General features: G+C 46.1%; 1 protein-coding gene across 9 annotated transcripts in view; it reads right to left on the bottom strand.

Moving 5' to 3' along the window:
* The window catches only part of dnmt3bb.1 (DNA (cytosine-5-)-methyltransferase 3 beta, duplicate b.1), a 352,173-nt gene that overhangs the window by 165,677 nt on the left and 171,474 nt on the right, over positions 1-15,022 (bottom strand). For all 9 annotated transcript variants that reach the window (XM_072514981.1, XM_072514983.1, XM_072514985.1 and 6 more), the window contains 2 exons: positions 13,107-13,265; positions 5,704-5,811 (listed from right to left, as the gene is read on the bottom strand). In XM_072514981.1, coding sequence (XP_072371082.1) covers positions 5,704-5,811; positions 13,107-13,265 — 267 coding nt within the window. The remainder of the gene's footprint in view (positions 1-5,703; positions 5,812-13,106; positions 13,266-15,022) is intronic.

Genomic DNA, 15,022 nt, shown 5'->3' with positions numbered 1-15,022 from the left:
CTGGACAAACGCAGTATTCAGACATGCAGCAGCCAGCAGTCTATGCAGCATATTCTCAAACAGGCCAGCACTACGGATTGTCCACTAATGGAATCAAGACCGAAGGAGGACTATCGCAAGCGCAATCTGCACTACAGACTGGATGCCTTAGTTACAGCCCAGGGTTTGCTGCACCACAGCCTGGCCAGACGGCATATTCCTATCAGATGCAAGGTTCTAGTTTCACACCATCACCAGGTATTTATGCGAGCAGCAATTCTGTTTCCAATTCGACAAGCTTCAACGGTTCTCAACAGGATCACCCTTCCAGCACAGCATGTGGCCAGGACCAGTATGTACAGTCTTGTCCAACTTCAACATATGGCATATCCACGACCTCGAATGATACTGTTGATGGTACCTCTTCAACGTCAACACATTATGAGCTACAAGATGCCATCTGACAGCACCATCACATCGAAAAAGAAAGGGACTCCAAATCAGACAGCGAAGTGATTTGACCACTTCTTGGTTCCTGTGGCCGGTCATAACCAAGAGAGACATTTGACCATGATGATTGATGGTTTTTGGACTCACACGAACGATTTGGACTTATTGTTTAATCACTGTTCCTGTGACTTGTATATACATTACCTTATCTACCTGTTCTTTGTTCAATTTTCTTAAAGTGTACAGAAAATATGAACATATAAAAAAAGGGGGGTGTGGTGATGTGCATCAATGTAAATACATGTAGGCTAGCTAGACACTAGATGGAGCACCAGTGACATCACACACTCACACTCAACCAATAGATCAGATAGATAGGATACGACCAATGGACATTCACGATACACAAGGTGACACGACCACAGGGGGGCATTACACCAACCCATATATAAAGGACACCACACACATGATCTGCCTCTTTCCAGTGGAGACAGTCAGTGAGAACAGACACAGGGTTGATTCAATATTACACCCACCACGTGGATTGCAGCAGCTGGTTAGTCAGTCTGGGTAGCTATAGTAGGATTAGCAGTAGTGTCGAACCCGAGTAATAGAAGTGTAAATAGTTTAATAAACGTGTTGAAGTTATCTCCACTTCTGAACTTTCCTTTGTCAAGTGCACCAGAAGGAAGCCGCTGTTACACCTACAACATAACAAATCATATACAGGATACAGTTCTGACTAGCTGCTATCTTCATGCCAACATCGACCAGATGCTCCACTCCACTCTACTATGCCCATGTGACTCTCTACATGATAATATGGACTGTGCTGTTTCCCTAGTTGCATATTAACCCTTTCAGTCCTGAACACTGTTGTACTTGCTTTATAAGCGGGTACAATATTTTTTGTGGTGCAATCACAACAGCTCCTGTGTCTAACTTTAACTTCTTGAGGTGACCATTTAAAGATAGTCAGCATTCAAAAATGGGTATCTATGATGCTTGATTTCTCCCAAAAAGCACTATTGGATTTCTTCTTGGTGTGGCTCATCTATCTCATGGACATTTGGAATCCTCCGGACATCTTGAGGTTTTGGGCTTACAAATCTTTCCAAAGTGTTCCAGGCAGTTGCAGTGAAAGCACTGCACAGTGAATGCTGGACACTGCTCATACCTGTGAGGTTGTGTGGTGCCACAGTGTTGTCATAGTCTGTCACCATCTTGTGTTTTGCTTGGGCATTGCTTTTCCTTCCCCTTTTGTTGCTTTATGAGTTGGTCTGTCGGGGGTTGCTCTGTACCATGATTTAACTTTGCCAAGCAAAATAGATCAGTTTTCTGGCAGACATCCTACTGCCTGACAACTTGGGTGGCTTTTTCCAAAGTCAAATCTTCTTTAGATTTTAGTACATCCAGAAGAGTATGATTGGCCACTCCCAGTATAATTCAGTCTCTTTTAGGAATTTTAAAAGACTTCATAACCTCTTCAAAGTTGTCGGGAGGTTCATTCATTCCTTGTCTGGCTATTATGCCGTGCGTATTGTGTCCACTTTGTTTTCTTATTCAAGCCGAATCTTCGACCCCATACTGCCAAATTTGTATCTGGTATGGCCCTTCGGTCTGCCTTAATTGGTCCGGCAGTGTAGATTTACCATCCCTGGGGAGTACAGGGTAGTACAGCTTTAATTTATTTGTTCTTTCTTTCTGCATATTTTGGGATTTGGCAAGCTCCAGTCACAGTTACTGAGTCATTTTACGTTTCGTCATTTTACATTTCAGCAATTCTGCAGAAAATAATTTGTACAGAGCTTTTTGACCAGTTAATTTCTTTCCTGAGCTTGGAGATTTGAATTGAAGCTGACTTTTGGCTTTGACTTCTCTTTAAGTCTTTTTCCATTGATGCACAGTTGCCACGTGTTATGGCACTGATTCTGGACTTGGGCTGTAGAGTTCTTCAAGCAGCACTCAATAAACAATTGGTTTGGAAATTATTGTGCCGAATTTAAAAGCTGATTCCAACCTTTTTCTGGAGTTTGTTCACCTTCTTTCGATCTGGCTAGTTTCTTTGACTCTGTTTTCGATCATGTTTTCAATAGACCTCCACGTGCTCTGCTGGAGTCCTTTTATACACCACAGTGGATGTTTCTTCAGCCGTTCAGCCTCCATATTTGTAATGAAACTTCATAGGTGATCTCCAGCTGTGTATTCAAGGTAGATGCACTTCTCTAAATCAAACTGCGTTTCTTTACTTCTTCACTCTTCGGGATTTTGAGGTCCTTCATCTGCTGCTACCATGTTGTATGTTGTCCCATGAAGAGATCTAAAGGCTTGTATAGTTGAACAACAACTGTTTATTCATGGGCGGCACGGAGACACAGTGGTTAGCACTGCTGCCTCACAGCACCAGGGATCCGGGTTCAATTCCAGCCTTGGGTGATTGTCTGTGTGGAGTTTGCACCTTCTCCCTGTGTCTGCGTGGGTTTCCTCCAGGTGCTCCGGTTTCCTCCCACAGTCCAAAGATGTGCAGATTAGGTGGATTGGCCACGCTAAATTGCCCCTCAGTGTCCAAAAGGTAAGGTGGGGTTAGTGCATTAAGGGGGTAGGTAGGGTACTCTTTTCCAAGACTTGTTGTAGGCTCGATGGATCGAATGGCCTCCTTCTGCACTGTGCAGATTCTATAACACATAACTATATACATATATACAGGATACATGCTGACTAGGTGCTATCATTATCTGAGACTCATCACTACTTCCATGTGACTCAACATTATAATGCAGATGGTACGGTTTCCTCAGTCTCACATCAACAATTACAGTCCAGAACACCGTAATACTATATTGCCAATGTGTCAGTTTCTATATGTACACTGACGGTACCAGCTCTACCCTTCCTCCTTCTCTCTTGACCTCGCCATAGACTCGAGATTATGTGAATGCTTGTCTGACGTCCTGCATTTGATGAGGAGAAATTTCCTTCAATTAAATATTGGCGAAACAGTGCCATTGTTTTTGTTCCCCATCACAAACTTTGTTCCTTCACTGCTAACCATTTCCCTCTTGGCAAACTTCTGAGGTTGACCTATAAACTGTTCCTAACCTTGATGTTTTATTTTGATCCCAAGATCAGCCCCACTACACATTTGCACCATCTCTAGGATTGCCTATTTTCATCTTTGTAACATCACCTAGACTCCATCTTGCCTTAGTTCATATGCTGCTGAAACCCTCATCCATATCTTCATTACTTCTAGACTCGATTATTCCAGAGCACTCCTGGTCGTCTCTCACGTGGTGCTCTCTGCAGCTTGAGACCGTGCAAATATCTGGTGCCTATGTCCTAGCCTGCACCAAGCCCCACTCACCAATCTCCCTAATACTCACTGATCTACATTGGCTCCTGGTCATGCAAAACCTTGATTTTAAAATTTTCAGCCTTATTTTAAACCTGCTTTGTAACCTTGCACCTCCCTCTTTCAGAAATCTCTGCCTTCATCTAATTCTGATCTATTCAGCACTCTGATTTTAGCTCTTCTATTGGTGGTCCTGTGTTCAGCTGCCTCGCCTTGAGTTCTCCACCTCTCTTTCCTTAAATCACTTCTTAAAACCTTCTTCCTTGATCAAATCTTTGGTCCACAGAGCCCGCTATATCTTTCAGTGGTGTGGTGTCAAATTATGTTCTATAATATGCCTGTGAAGCACATTGAGATGTTTTATTATACTAAAGACACTATAAAATGCAAGTTCTTGTTTTTATAACAGTTATTTGAACATTATCCTAGTGGAGCTTGTGTGATTTTGCTGTGCTTAAATTGAATGCTGCTTTTCCTACACTGGAACTACATACACTACACTTCAAAATAATTATTTAGCAGTGAAAGGCTTGGGGACATGAAAGCCAGAATACAAAGGCAAGTTCTCCACTTCATTATGTCTCCTTAATTTTCCAACTCTCAAAGGCTTCCAGAGCATTCAAATGATCCATTGATCTTGTGGAGAAATGATGATCCGACACACTGTCATACACATATAAATTGGTCTCTTCTGCAGATGATTGAGGATAGCTTATTGACAAGCAGCAGCTAATCCATTTGAACAAAACTGATAAGTAAACACTCATGTTGGAAAGTGCATTTGCAAATGACAAATTCTGATCTTCGACAGACTATCAGAGAGGATTACAGAGGCAAGGGGCGGGATTCTCTGACCCCCCGCCGGGTCGGAGAATCGCCGGGGGGGGCGCGTGAATCCCGCCCCGCCGCCGGCCGCCGAATTCTCCGGCGCCGTTTTTTGGGCGGGGGCGGGGATCACGCCGCGCCAGTCGGGGGCCGTTGGCAGCGGCCCCCACGACAGTTCTTCGGGCCCCAATGGGCCGAGCGGCCACCCATTTTCGGCCAGTCCCGCCGGCGTGAAATAGACATGGTCCATCACGGTGGAACCTGGCTTGTCGGCCGTCTAGTGGGGTCCTCGGGGGTGGGGGGGGCGCAGGGGGATCCGGCCCTGGGGTGGGGAGGGGGGCAGCCACGGTGGCCTGGCCCGCGATCAGGGCCCATCGATCTGCGGGTGGGCCTGTGCCATGGGGGGCACTCTTTCCCTCCGCACCGGCCTCTGTAAGGCTCCGCCATAGCCGGCGCGGAGAGGAAACCCCCTGCGCATGCGCAGGAAACACGCCAGCGGTTCTGCGCATGCGGCAGAACACGCCAGCAGTCCTGCGTATGTGCCAACTCACGTCGTCCTTTCGCCGCCAGTTAGCGTGACGCCAACCACTCCGCCGCCGGCCTAGCCCCCAGAACTGTGGAGGATTCCGCAACTTCTGGGCGGCCTGATGCCGGAGTGGTTCGCGCCGCTCTTGGAGTCATCCCGCCAAGTGCGGTAGAATCACGCCCAAGGTGTTTCTTTAAAAGGAAGCGAAAATTAACAGCCAATTTAATAAAACGTTTTAAAATAACTATTTTGTTTTAAAAAACTCATTGGAAAACAGGGGCACAGAGCTTCTGAATTAACCCACAATCTCGTTTATGCAGTAGGTACCACAGCTCATTCCCAATTGAGCACTGAATACAAGAAACTGTGCTCACAGTTCCTCAATTTCTAGCTCAAATGTATGGAGAATGATGGGCATTTTCTGATCAGCATTGTCTGAAGGTTCTGCTCCACACTGGGGTCAATCAATTGGGGAATCAAACCAACTATTTAGGGAAGAAAAGGATTTCAGAATTAGTCCCTACGATTACAAATACAACAATCGCTGTCTCACTTTAACAAATGCAATTACCTCCAAAGCCTGGAACACGGCCCTCTTGTAAGAGATCAGCTTGTTAAACGCGGAAGTGTGAAAATACTGACCAATGGCTGTCAGCGGAACTAACTTTTCTGCTGAAACCTTGAAAACAGGAAAATATGAAAATGTTAATAACCCAATCCATTCAGAAAAGTCTGTACCTGCCAAACATTGCAGGTTTTTAGGACAGTCTTACATTTTAGCCCATAATCCAATTGCAAAATGCCATTGGTTTTGGAGTAAAGCCTTACAAAGCAAGGCCTTGCATTCAACAAATATTGTCAAATAGGGGTTTAAATTCCACTGACTCCAGTGAACCAGAGGAGTCAGTGGGTGTGTGTCTGCTGTCTTGGAAGAATGATGAGCCTGTCCCATATTGAAGAAATGGAGTTAGTAGCGGGGTCAGGACGGGTGCATCATGGCAGCAAAGGTGCATCAGCAGCACCGAACCCAAACTGCCAGCTGGAATATTGTAATGGAGCAGAGGCTACGATGGGGGTATTTAAAATCATGGAGGGTTTAGATAGAGTAAATAAAGAGAAACCATTTACAATGGCCAAAGGGTCAATCACTAACCGGAGAGAACAGATTCAACGTGCTTGGCAAAAGAACCAGACGCAGCATAAGAAAAACCTTTATTTAAGCAATGAGTGGTTAGAGTTTAAAATGGGCTGCCTGGTAGGGCGGTGGGCAGCAATTCAATGGTAACCTTCAATGTAGAATTGAATAAATAATTGAAGGAAGAATACATTTCAGAGCTATAGACAAAGAGAAGAGCAGTGAGACTAACTTGATTGCACTTCAAAAGAACCCACGCTGACTCAACCTATTGAAATCCACCTTCTATGCTCCACTGTTCAATAAATCGATGAGCACTAAATTGGGTAGCGCTTAAGAATAGATGCCTGGATTGCAATACACAATGAACCTGTTCCTGTTTACTGCAACACTAGCAGCATGCCAGCTTCACGCTGTCAACTATTTTCAATGATTCCACATCCTGCCAGTGCTAGCCACACTGTTGAGAGGCTGGACCACTGAAAAGGGGCAAGTACTGACAGTAGCTAACACTTGTAAAGCTGGCTGGCAATGCTTAAAGCTAGCTTTTGAAGTGGTGGGGTGGGGGTGGGAAGAAGAGGGTGTGGGTGCATTGTGGCTGGAGCAGCTGCAGGAAGTTATGAAAGAAATGAATAAAAGCAAAACACTGCAGATGCTGGAAATCTGACATAAAAACAGGAAATGCTGGAAAAACTCAGCAGGTCTGGCAGCATCTGTGGAGAGAGAGAAACACAGTTAATGTTTCGAATCTAATATGATTCTTCATCAGAGGCAAGAATCTGACACAATGGCACAATATGGGAGAGCGTTGGCTTCAAAGTTTTCAAATGCTATACTGGAGGCTTGGTGGAGGAGATGGAGTACTGGGACCAGAAGATCCTTCAGATACATGCATAGAAGTCAATGGGAGCAGATAACCATGAATGTCAATGCCAGGAGTCAAGCCCCAAGCACGGGGGTACAATGCCACAAGAATTTCAATAATCTCACACAAGTTGTCAAGGTCAGTGAATGCATCTTCAAATGCATATGCTATCATCTACATCACGAGCTTCACGCATGACTCAATTAATCATGCTACCAGCACACTTCCCAACTATTTCTATCAGGCTTCATACCTAAAATCCAAATGCAGCACTGCACCCTTACACACATAGCACTGCTGCAAGCTTCATACAAACTTGCACATACTGTCAATTATTCAACCACAATGCAGCATCAGCCAAACAAATAGCATGTAACTCACTGACAGTCTTCTCTCCCTCTTGCAGGACAAGGTAACGCTCAACAAGAGGCAGCAGAAGCTAATAAAAGGCTCACCTGCAAGTCCGGCACTCTATGGAGGAGAAGGCGCTGACCATTATTGGGATGCCATTGATCAGTCCATAGCCAGCAAAGTGGCTGAAACCATCAAAGTGATGCTACCCCCCATATTTCAAGTTCCTTTATCTCACCTCCCTCTCATCCCACACAACTTCCGATTCACAAGCTGCAGATGATATAAGTATGCATCTGTTACTCATTCTCAGTCCACACCATAACCGTACACATGTATTTTCTTGGCCAGGTTGCACTGGAGGATCAACAAAAAGGCAGTGATGATAATAATAATCTTTATTATTGTCACAAGTGGGCTTACATTAACACTGCAATGAAGTTACTGTGAAAATCCCCTAGTCGCCACACTACGGCGCCTGTTCGGATACAATGAGGGAGAATTCAGACTGTCCAATTCACCTAACAAGCACGTCTTTCGGGACTTGTGGGAGGAAACCGGAGCACCCGGAGAAAACCCACGCAGACACGGGGAGAATGTGTAGACTCCACACAGACAGTGACCCAAGCCAGAACTCGAACTGGGTCCCAGGCACTGTGAAGCGACAGTGCTAACCACTGTTCTACCGTGCAGCCCATCTGGAGCACCATCAATCAATTTCACTCTTGCAGCCACTGGCTCCTCCACTCATACCCACACAATATAGAAGGTGTAATAGAGGTGTGCTGGGTCAAATTGCCTGCAGACAGGACAAGACAGGGGAGGCAAGGATAATGCAAATGCAAATGACTAGGTCACTCGCGGGTTCTCCTACAGAAACTCAGCTGAGGACTTTCATTGGGCTGCCTACAAAAAATATAATTGGTTTGCTCAACTAAGTTCTTGCTGGGTTAGGAATCCTGTCAGAAAGTCTGCAATCGATGTCAAGAAGATGGAGGAGTCCAGCACCAACCTGAAATAGGGCATTGCACAGAGTTGGTAGCCCATTTTTCCAACATGAAATCAGTGACCAGCTCCATCATCACTTATGGTAGCACAGATTTTGTTGCATGCATGCTGCGCACTTATGCTTTGATTGCAAACTATGACATCAACCCTTGTCACCCAGACCCCATCCTCTGATTTGCCATGGTAGCTCAAATGTTGCTAGTACAGTGGACTGCTGCAGAACGCTTGTATCAAAGCCATTGTTTTGGCCCCCATCACAAGCTTTGCTGCCTAGTACCCAAACCCCATCCCTCTCCCAGTAGCTCTCTGAGGTTGGACCAGGCGGTTCACAGTCTTGGTGTCACATTTGACCCAAAGGTGGAGTGGCATGCTGGCACAGTGGTTAGCACTGCTGCCTCACAGCACCAAGGATTTGGGTTCAATTCCGGTCTTGGGTGACTGGCTAGATGGAGCTCTCACGTTCTCCCTGTGTCTGCGTGAGTTTTCTCCGGGTGCTCCGGTTTCCTCCCACAGTCCAAAGATGTGCAGATTAGGTGGATTGAGCATGCTAACTCAAACTCTTTCAGCATCCCTGATATTAATTGCTTCATCTTTGTAGCAGTGCCTTCAGTTGGCTAGGCTCTAAGTTCTGGAACTCTCTCCCTAAACCTCTCCACGTAGCTTTCCTCCTTCAAGATATTCCTTCAAAACTATTTCGTCAACCAATCTTTTGATCATCTGACCTAAATTATCATTATGTGGCTTATATTGCCCCTGTGAAATGCCTTATGGTGTTTTATTACATTAAGGTGCAATACAAACACAAGTTGTACTGGTATACGTATAATGACTGCTGCCAGTATACTAGGCATTGACCTGATTTATTCTCTGCTTTTTATCAGCAGTTGAACATTGAGCGAGCGGAATTTCTTTTTGGTTTTCTAGGTTAGGTTAGAGTTGACATGTGGTACTTGTAAAGCAATGTTTGTGCTCATTCTGCCAGAAAGAATTAAATGTAGTTAGTTCTCAATGAATAGAGAGTGTGAGTGTTTGTGAGCAGCAATCTGCAAGATGTTGCAAATATTTACAGCCCCAGATTGAGGAGAGTCAGACACATAAATGTTCATCATCATATCTTCACACTCCAGTGCCTTACTCTGCGGTTACACTTGTGGCTGCAGCAAGTGGCTGATTTTATTGATGTGTCCTTACTGAAGCCCTGACGCCTTACTCGTTCTATGCCGTGGTTCAGGTAGGAGGATTACTTCCTAAACAACTTGGGTGGATATAGCATCCTGTAGATGGCCCTTCTCCCTCATGTCCATCTCCCTCTACTAGCAGTTTGACCTGTTCTCTGTGGTCTCTGTTCATTCTCTGAGCCATGCTGTATTCCAAGGGAAATTTTGACTAATGCACTCATATCTAGGAACAATTGGTTTGTGCATAGTGCTTGAAATCAGAAAAGTACCACCACCCATTCCCTCTAGGCATTAAACAACTGTAGACAAACAGAATCAAAGCAACTGCCAGAAGAAATAAGTGAGCAATTAATTTGTGGGCAGTTGATGATCGTTTTAAAGTGGAGTGGGGGGTGCAATTGGGAGAAGTTTTTCCTTTTGCTAAATGCACAATCAGCTGGGCAAGGTTATGAGAGTGCTGGAGCATTGAACTCTAAAATGGCATCACTGGCACCAGTTCATCTTTACATGCTGATTGACGTTGTAATAAGATGTAGAAGCAGAAGTAGGACATTCGGCCCATCCAGTCTGCTCCGCATTAATCTGCCTGTTCTGCATGCTTCCAGCATCTGATCATTTTGCCCTCACTCTTATGGCAACTGGCGTAACTTGTCCCACAAACATCTGCATGTGCATCAGATGCCATTTTTGTTCTAAACCAGGATCTGTAGTGCCCAAACAGCAAGAGTCACTGATTCCAATTTCACACTATATGATTTTAGGAGGACTAGAAGGCCCTGAAGAAAATGGTGTCAACAGCTTGTTGCATTTTCAGCCACCGTCCAGTAGTTTCTGCTGGGTGCTGCACAGGACCAATTCGGAATTTCATGCCCAGCGTTTCTTAATGAAATCCCCGTGGCCTTTATTGTGTATACAATGTAGAATATGTGATGACTCAAAAAGCAATGGTTCCCTTTAAATAGATATATATTAAATAAAGGACAAGAGGTGGGATTCTCCGACCCCCCGCCGGGTCGGAGTATCGCCGGGGGGGGCGGCGTGAACCCCGCTCCCGCTGAATTCTCCGGCACCGGAGATTTGGCGGGGGCGTGAATCGCGCCGTGCCGGTTGGCGGGCCTCCCCCGGCGATTCTCCGGCCCACGATGGGCCGAAGTCCCGCTGCTGTAATGCCGGTCCCGCAGGCGTGAATTAAGCCACCTCCCTTACCGGCGGGACCAGGCGGCGCGAAATGGGCTCCAAGGTCCTGGGGGGGCGTGGGACGATCTGGCCCCGGGGATGCTCCCACGGTGGCCTGGCCCGCGACCGGGGCCCACCGATCCGCAGGCGGGCCTATGCCGTGCGGGCACTCTTTTCCTACACGCGGCCATCAGCCTCCGCCATGGCCGACGCGTAGGAGACCCCCCCCACCCATGCGCGGGGATGACGTTAGCAGCTGCTGACGCTCCCGCGCATGCATGGACCTCCGCCAGCCGGCGGAGTCCCTTCGGCCCCGGCTGGCGTGGCGCCAAAGGCCTTCCATGCCAGCTGGCGGGACAGCAACTACTACGGCGCGGGCCTAGTCCCTAAAGGTGAGGGTTTGGCCCCTAAAGGTGCGGAGAAATCCGCACCTTTGGGGCGGCCCGATGCCGGAGTGGTCCACGCCACTCCATCCCGCCGGGACCCCCCACCCCGCCGGGTGGGGGAGAATCCTGCCTCAGTTTACTTATGTATCTCCCATGACGTTGCTTATAGGATGTGAAAGTTGCTCTGCAGTTGAGTGCCTTACCTCCTGACTCCTCGACGCTGTTCCAGCGTCTACAAGTCAATACTGTGATGGAATGTAACAGAATACTTTCCACTTGCTAGGAATGCGATGGAAGACTCTCCTGTTAGCTGGATGAGCGCCACTCCAACAACACTCAAGAAGCTTAATGCAGGACAAAGCACACTATCCACCATCTTAAACTGTCATTAACTCCATCACTGGTGCACAGTGATGACAGTGTGTACCATTTACAAGAAGTACTGCAGCAATTCACCAAGATGTACTGCAGCAATTCACCAAGGCTTCTTTGGCAACACCTCCAAACCCATGACCTCCACCACTACTTCTTGAAGGTCAGCAGATGTATGGGAAAACCAATGAACCATTCAGATTGTGACTTGGAAATATACCACTATTCCTTCATTATCATTGGATCATGAAAATCGCTTATTGTCACAAGTAGGCTTCAAATGAAGCTACTGTGAAAAGCCCCTAGTCGCCACATTCCGGCGCCTGTTCGGGAAGGCTGTTACGGGAATTGAACCGTGCTGCTGGCCTGCCTTGGTCTGCTTTCAAAGCCAGCGATTTAGCCCTGTGCTAAACAGCCCCTTAATCATAATCATAGCAGCACATGTAAGTATTTTTAACACACAGACTGCAGTGGTTAAGAAGGTAGCGTACCATCACCTCCTCAAGGGAAATTAGGGATGGGCAATAAATGCTGGCCTCTCCAATGGCACCCACATCCCATGAATAAATGAAGAAAAATGATATACAATTTTTTAAGGATGGGAATATGATATACATAACTGTTGCTAAAAGGGAGCTCTGTACAATATCCCTCCAAGCCCATGAGATTTCATAGCAGCAAGATGGCACATTCTGAGGTTAAACATAACCCAAGATCAATTAGAAGGCAATTAGGCAAGCACCAAGATTAGAAGGAAAAAAAGCAAGAATTGGTAAGTCCTTGCTCACATAGTTTTGACACTTCGGCACGTGATGTATAGAGTATGGCAGATGTATGCCAGGCGCAAGAGATAAATACATATATCCCTAACAAGATTAAGACTGCTAAAATAATTCTCACCATTTACAAAATTTACTGCTGAGAAGTCTAGTTTTCACTTGTTGAGCTCATCATACAGCTGTGGGGGAATTTGGTGAGTGATTCAAAATTGGAATAGTTAATGCGGTAAATATATTTTGTGTTCTGTATTAGCAATTATTAACTTTCAGACTCTGCACTGCTCATAAAAGGAGATGAATTCTTCATAAGTATACTATATGCATTATTCAAACAACAATAGAAAGCAACACAAATAGAATTTAATTAATAATAGTCAAAATAATTTGACAGCACAATGAACAGTCCCAAGGTAGAAGATGCAAATGCAACCAAGTTCAAGTAAAATCAAGGGCGTTAGGGTAGAACATCCGCTTGGCAAAATTCATATCTGAACACATTATATTCCCGCGTGTGCTGTTTCACGAGGCATTAACCTCTTTTTCTTTAGTTTGTCAACATCTGCATAAAAATACTGTACACATGAACAACTACAACTGTTTCATGTGTTTGTATGTGAATTTCACCAAACCTTAAATTCTACTGTCTGATCGTTAGGAAAATAATGTAAATATGTCAAATTATTCTTAAATTTTGCTTCATCTTTATCTCCTATTTTGCATTTACCTCTGAGAACTTGCCATCTCCAAACCACTGAAGCCATCTCATTCCTGATGCAGCTTGCCTTCTTGCAGGTGTACGCCACGAAACGACTATAGCTGGCCACCATGAGAATCCCTTGATCTTCCCCCAAACCAGCTCCCCAATGCCATAACCTTTGCCATCCTGAAGACAGAAAAATATTTATCAGCAATACAATTATAAACCCACTAAATTTTCCAATAGTTTCCTTTAATTACCCAATTACATCAAAGCATTTATAACAATAAACAAGTTGCTTTCAAATGTTTGACAAGGAAGGAGAGGGTGTCCATAGAGTTGAGAATGAAAGATTTTGCTGGATCTCCCACTTGTAATGATTATTACACGGGATTCTACTTTGCACTGGCCCATATGCCAGAAGTTAATGGAGTTGATGGAGGTCTTGCCCGCCAGCTAAGGAGCTGGTGAAAGCTCTGCATCACCTCTTTCCAGGAAGGCATGTCTCATTTAGTGCCAATAAGGCAGCGTCAGGCTTTCTCCTGGATTAAGGACTGCCGAGAGCTGTCAGCCAATAAGGGACCAGTAGCTCTTCATCACTCCGCAGTACGTCATCGGGGAGGTGCTAGTTGCTGCTGGTAATGCACGTTTAGGAACTCAAGTCACAAGTGAGTGATGGCTGGAGGGGGATTGTAGGATGGGGTTGCAAAGAAGCATGCTGGAAGAAAGGGTAGGGGACTCGTTCTCAGCGAGTCTTCACCCTTCCCAATGGCAAGTCTCTCAATCAAGCACCTGGTGCCCTTGAATGAGAAAATATCTGGAAGCTCGCAAATAACCCCTACAGGGCATGCTTTTCGGGCTTCCAACATGGCTAGCCCCATCCTTGCCACTGGATGAATACCAGGGGTGACGGGATGAGGCCTGGCCCATGTCCACAAGGCTTCCCACTATGGACTTAATCAAGGAAGAGACATGGTCCCCATCCAAGTCGATGAAATACCCCCCTGCCACCAAACCCGACAAGGGAGGATATTAAATTCTTTGCTCTCAAACAGAATAAAGATGTTACATAATGGTGAATCACAATGTATCCCCTGATTTTCAATAACGCAGAAGACTAGTCAATTGGCAATTTTTGGCAAATATTGGATTTCATTTTAAAATGTTCCCAAACACAGATTTCAAACCTCTTGGGCACATTTCTCCCAAAAGGGAACAAAGTCCCAGCGAGCTTGTTTAGCTGCTTGTTTCCTGGCACTCGCAGTGCTGAGAGACCCCCAAAACAGTCCCTGACCTCCACCCTCCACAACAATATCGCAATATGGGAGAGTCGGCCCAACACCCAAATAGGGCAACCACGTCTCGATAGCGCGGGCAAAAAATGGCAGCCTGGCACCCTGACAGTACCAGACTGGCACCCAGGTGGCACTACCAGGGCGCCAGGCTGGCGCTGCCAGGGTACCAGCAGTGGCAGGGCACCACGCTGCCCAACGTGCAGGCAGCTGGGGGCCTCTGATCCCCTTGGAGACCTCCACAAGTGCCGTTCCATCTGGTCTCTGTGGGGACCAGTGCTGTACGGCGCTCGCTGAGGTCTCTTAGGCGAAGGGGTTGAATCCCAAAGCCTCAGGTACTTCGGGAATCTGCACATTAGAGTGAGGCTTACTGCCTCGATCTAAAAAGTGATCCCGCCATTGTGGACGAGATTCAAATCACAACGTCACGCGAGATTGCGCTGAATCTTGTGAGGCGTTGCGAGTCGGTTAGATCCCGGGAACAGGGTCTCTCAGCTTTCAACGGCCATCCTCCACCATGGCGAGCAGCTTTTCAGGCGTAGCGTGGCCGTTGGATCGCGCCCCTTGTCTGGATGAAAATTAAATAAATCAAGCTAGAGAGTTCAACTAATACCAGTGCCAGAGGCTGGTTTAGCTCAGTGGGCTAGACAG

The sequence above is a fragment of the Scyliorhinus torazame genome, chromosome 8, assembly GCF_047496885.1.
Source record: "Scyliorhinus torazame isolate Kashiwa2021f chromosome 8, sScyTor2.1, whole genome shotgun sequence".
Classification (NCBI taxonomy): Eukaryota; Metazoa; Chordata; class Chondrichthyes; order Carcharhiniformes; family Scyliorhinidae; genus Scyliorhinus; species Scyliorhinus torazame.
The sequence above is the reverse complement of the archived record's forward strand: the minus strand, read 5'-3'. Positions and strand labels throughout refer to the sequence as shown.